This window comes from Nematolebias whitei, chromosome 11 (genome assembly GCF_014905685.2).
Source record: "Nematolebias whitei isolate Nwh7 chromosome 11, NemWhi1, whole genome shotgun sequence".
NCBI lineage: Eukaryota > Metazoa > Chordata > Actinopteri > Cyprinodontiformes > Rivulidae > Nematolebias > Nematolebias whitei.
The window spans coordinates 48,511,087-48,515,571 of NC_056508.1; the positions used below are offsets into that span (position 1 = coordinate 48,511,087).

At 41.8% G+C, this 4,485-nt stretch overlaps 1 protein-coding gene across 1 annotated transcript in view; it reads left to right on the forward strand.

The window, feature by feature from the left end:
* Positions 1–472: 472 nt before the first annotated feature.
* Positions 473–4,485, forward strand: part of LOC119417390 (galactose-specific lectin nattectin-like) — a 4,643-nt gene continuing 630 nt past the window's right edge. Inside the window, exons 1-5 of the mRNA XM_037684592.1 lie at positions 473–538; positions 2,297–2,321; positions 2,822–2,910; positions 3,787–3,921; positions 4,098–4,209. Of these exons, the coding sequence (XP_037540520.1) occupies positions 473–538; positions 2,297–2,321; positions 2,822–2,910; positions 3,787–3,921; positions 4,098–4,209 (427 nt within the window). The remainder of the gene's footprint in view (positions 539–2,296; positions 2,322–2,821; positions 2,911–3,786; positions 3,922–4,097; positions 4,210–4,485) is intronic.

Sequence of the window (4,485 nt, forward strand, 5' to 3'; positions counted from 1 at the left end):
TTTTGCTGACACAACAGAAACACAAACCACGTAGGCTCGCCTGTCTTGTTGCAGCAACAGTGAGTTGTGTTAAATGTTGCGCTCTGGTCGTCTGAAGTTACGTTGATCTAGTTTCAGGTTCTGGTGAAGACCACTTGGTTCCCATCGGAGCTGATCCAGAACTCAAACAACGTTCTGCTCATGGAACCCGAGAGCCCGAGCACGAAAGCTGATATCAACATTTTCATTTCCTGCCTGCTGTTGGATCCTTTATTTGTCTGGAGACGACAAAGTGAACGTATAAAAGCACGGTGTTCCCTCCTCTGGGACATCCAGTCACCAGCTGCTGCCACTGGAACCTCTTCGGCTGATAATCACTGCAAGGTACGGCTGCCAGCGCTCGTTTCACCCTCATGGTGTGGCTCAGATGTTCAGTGAGAAACAAGCCTGCCAGAAATGTTTCTTTATCCAACTGTCATGGTTCTCTCCGCAGATGGCTTCGGCTGTTGTCTTCACGCTTCTCCTCGTTCTGAGCTGTGGACTCTTGGACGAAGCCGACGTAAGTTTGATGAAACAAGTTTTGTGTGTAGACGGCCTGAACCGAGCGAGAGCGTGTCGGAGGAGGAGGCGACTGCTTTGACAGATGTTTAAACGCTGCACGCTGATCCAGCTGTGCCACAAGCACAGTTTGGCTTTAATACAGCCGAAACATCGAAACATCAACTGAACTTTTCTCCTGCGTTGACACTTTTACATTCTTGCTGCACGAGTTTCTTAACAACAATAACTGAAACTAGAGAAATTACATTTCCTGTGAAGATGCAGTGTGAATGCTTATTGCTGAAGAATTTGCAGAAAAACAGCTGAAATATACTAAAAACAGGCTGAATTGTTGCTGAAAGGGAAAACAGGAGGAAATTAGCAGAAGAAAGCAGAAACCCATATTTACTGAATTAGGTTTAATACGAAGAAACGAGCACAAAAATTAGGAAATTAGCTAAAAAAGCTGATATTAGCAACAGCAAAAACAGCTGAATAGTCAGAATCAAACTTCCAGAAGGAAGTGGAAAGAGCTGAAATGAGCTTAAAAAATGTGGAATTAGCTGAAAACGGTAAATTTAGCATAAAACAGCTAAATAGTAGCTGAAAGAGCAGAAAAAAGATTAACCGAGCAGAAATAATTTAAATGAGCATGACAAGCTGAAATTGGCAGAAAGAAATTAATTAGGCTGAAAGTAGCAGAAATCACCACAAGAAACTTGAATTTATCTGAAGACAGCTGAAATTAGCTAAAAATGCTAAAAATCTAGCTGAAAAAGTAGAACAAGCTTAAATAAGCAGAAGAAAGCCGAAAGGGCATATTTTTGGTTAGTTGGGCTGAAAGAAGCTGAAATGAGCACAAAAAAGTGGAAATTACCTTTTAAAAATCTAAAATGAGCAAAAAACAGCTGAAAAGTAGCTAAAAAGCAGAATAAAGCTTAAACTACAAGAAGGAAGTGGAAAGAGCACGTTTTTGCTAAATAGGTCTGGAAAAATATTGAAATGAGTGCAAAAATGTAGAATTAGCTGAAAAAGCTGAACTTAACAACTAAATAGTAGCTACAATAACAGAAAATCTGAAACTATCAGAAAAAGCTGAAAGGAGCATAACAAGCTGAAATTAGCAGGAAGAACTTAGAAGAATCATAAAAATGTTTTAGTTAGCAAAAAGAATCTGAAAGAAGCACAAAACAGCTGAAAGTAGCTGAAATAAAGTTTAAATTTGCTCCAGGAAGCTGATAGAAGCCGAAGCAGAACAAAACGTGAAAGGAGCAGTAAAAGGTCGTAAACGCATTTAAAGATGTGAAGGAGGTAAAATGAGCTCAGTTTATTTTCTATGAGAAAAAAAAGTCAGAAAAGGCTAAAACAAACAGCTAAAGTTGCACCAAAACTAAAAGTCACAGCAGGATTGTCCTGAAAGAGCTGAACGTTTTGATTTATGATTTGTAAAAATAGCACAAAAATTGCAGAATGAGTTAGATGCTGAAAAACAAACGGAATATTTTAAAGAAACCTGGACTAATAAATATAAACAGGAAAACAATAGTGTGAATGCTTCATAAGCTTTCACACAATAAATGAGTCTATTTATTCAACAATAAACACATTAAACGATGAACATTACAAAGAAGCTTATTTTATATAAATACATTTACTGATTCCAACGAGCACATCTGCTTTAAAAAAACATGAAGCTGCTGAACACACTGAGCGTAAATGTTTTAAACTTTGAGTCGCCGTACGTTCAGCTCTGATCTTTTTGTTTTTACGTCCACAGGCCGGATGTTCAAGACCAGGTGGGTGTTTCTGGATTCCTGCTGGCAGCGTTGTAAAATAAACTATTATTATTATTATTATTATTATTATTATTATTATTATTGTTGTTGTTATTATTATTATTGTTATTATTATTCACCATTGATAAATTCATGAATACATGTTGTCATGAACTTCAGGTAAAACTAGCAACGTTTCAGACATGAAGAAAAACGCTTGTTTTGCTGCTTCTTTGTGTTTTATACTATTTAAAAGTTTTAGTTGTGCAGAAGTTCATTTCTTCTTCGTTGGTTTCTAGAAAGCAGCTTCACCGACAGACGTCATGTTTTGTTTCATGACCTCTCGTGATGAGCAGCTAAAATGAAACCTTTCAGACTGAAGGTAGATGTTGAACCTCAGATCCATCTCACATGTTTCTCTCTTCTCAAAGGTCATCCGGTCCCTCCAGTCCATCGGGCCCATCCGGTCCATCGGGCCCATCCGGTCCATCGGGTCCATCCGCTCCGTCCAGTCCATCATTTCCCAGCACCCTGCAGTTGTCCCTCAGGGTGGACCCGTCATGGAAAACGTTGCTTCCTCTTCATGCGGCATCAATATGACTGGGCTTCTTCTGAGGTACCAGAGCTGGTCGCTCATGGTTTTAATCTTCCTTTATGACCCCATCAGTCAGTTGGCTAAACAGCACGGCGGTTTGGTGGTTAGCACTGTTGCCTCACAGCACGAAGCTCCTGGGTTCAGACTCCGGTCTGGGCCTGGGGACTTTCTGTGTGCAGTGTGTGCAAATTTTCTCTGGATATTAAGGTTTCCTCCACGTGCCTGTTAGTCTCTTCAGGCTCAGCCCCCCCTTGAAAAAACATCTGGAATAATTAAATGACAGATAAAGATGGCCGATCGGTGGTTCAATCCAAAAGTAGATTAAAGATGAAGAACAAGGAACCCTCCAGTAGACAAACAAACTGAGATGGTTTGGACATGTCCAGAGGAGGGACAGTGGTTTGGACATGTCCAGAGGAGGGACAGTGGTTTGGACATGTCCAGAGGAGGGACAGTGGTTTGGACATGTTCAGAGGAGGGACAGTGGTTTGGACATGTCCACAGGAGGGACAGTGGTTTGGACATGTCCACAGGAGGGACAGTGGTTTGGACATGTCCACAGGAGGGACAGTGGTTTGGACATGTCCACAGGAGGGAAAGTGGGTATACTGGTAGAAGGATGTTAGAAATGCAGCTGCCAGGAAAAAGACAAAGAGGAGATACATGGATGTAGTTAGAGAGGATATGAAGGTAGTTGGAGTGAGGACAGAGGACACAGAGGACAGTGAGGACATAGTGGAGTCTCCTGGAGACCCCTGAAGAGGGAACAGCTGAAAGAAGAAGTTGGTTGTAGATGCATGAGTAGCTGAATAAAAAATTTAGCATCTCTGTGGTTTCCAGCTCTTTAATGTTATTGTGTTTATTGTTGTTAATTTTGGAAGTTGTCTTCATCTTCAGCGTACCTGCCACAGACTCGGGGGAAATCTGGCCTCCTTCCACAGCCGCAGTGACTACGACTTCCTGAGGAACCTCGCCTACAGAGCCACAGGGTACCACCCCAGAACCTGGGTCGGAGCCAGCGATGCAGTACAAGTCAGTGCCAAAGAATATTTTCACGTTAATAATTAACGGAATGAAAACTTCCTGTAGAGAGACGTGTAAAAAACAAGTTCTTAACGTAGGTTTTCAGTTCAAGGCTGTTCGGAGCGTGACCGAAGCGTCTGGGGTTTGAGTCGCTGATAAAAATCTACTTTTCTACTCATTTGCAGGAAGGTTTTTGGATGTGGAGTGACGGGTCCAGGTTTGACTATGTCAGCTGGGGTAGAGGAGAACCGAACAACGCTGGTGGACGAGAGAACTGCATGGAGATCAACCTATTCGGTACTATGTCTACATTAAAACAGCCGGACCCAGAGCGTAAATCACTGCAGAGCTCTTTGACACCAAAACCTTGAATAAACTGTCGTCAAACCCTCAAGAGCAGTTAAAGTCCAGTCTGGACAGATAAGGAGACCTCCATCACTTTTAACTACTGAAACTAACTCTGACATGACCTCCATCACCTTTAACTACTGAAACTAACTCTCTGACAGGACCTCCATCACCTTTAACTACTGAAACTAACTCTCTGACAGGACCTCCATCACCTTTGACTAC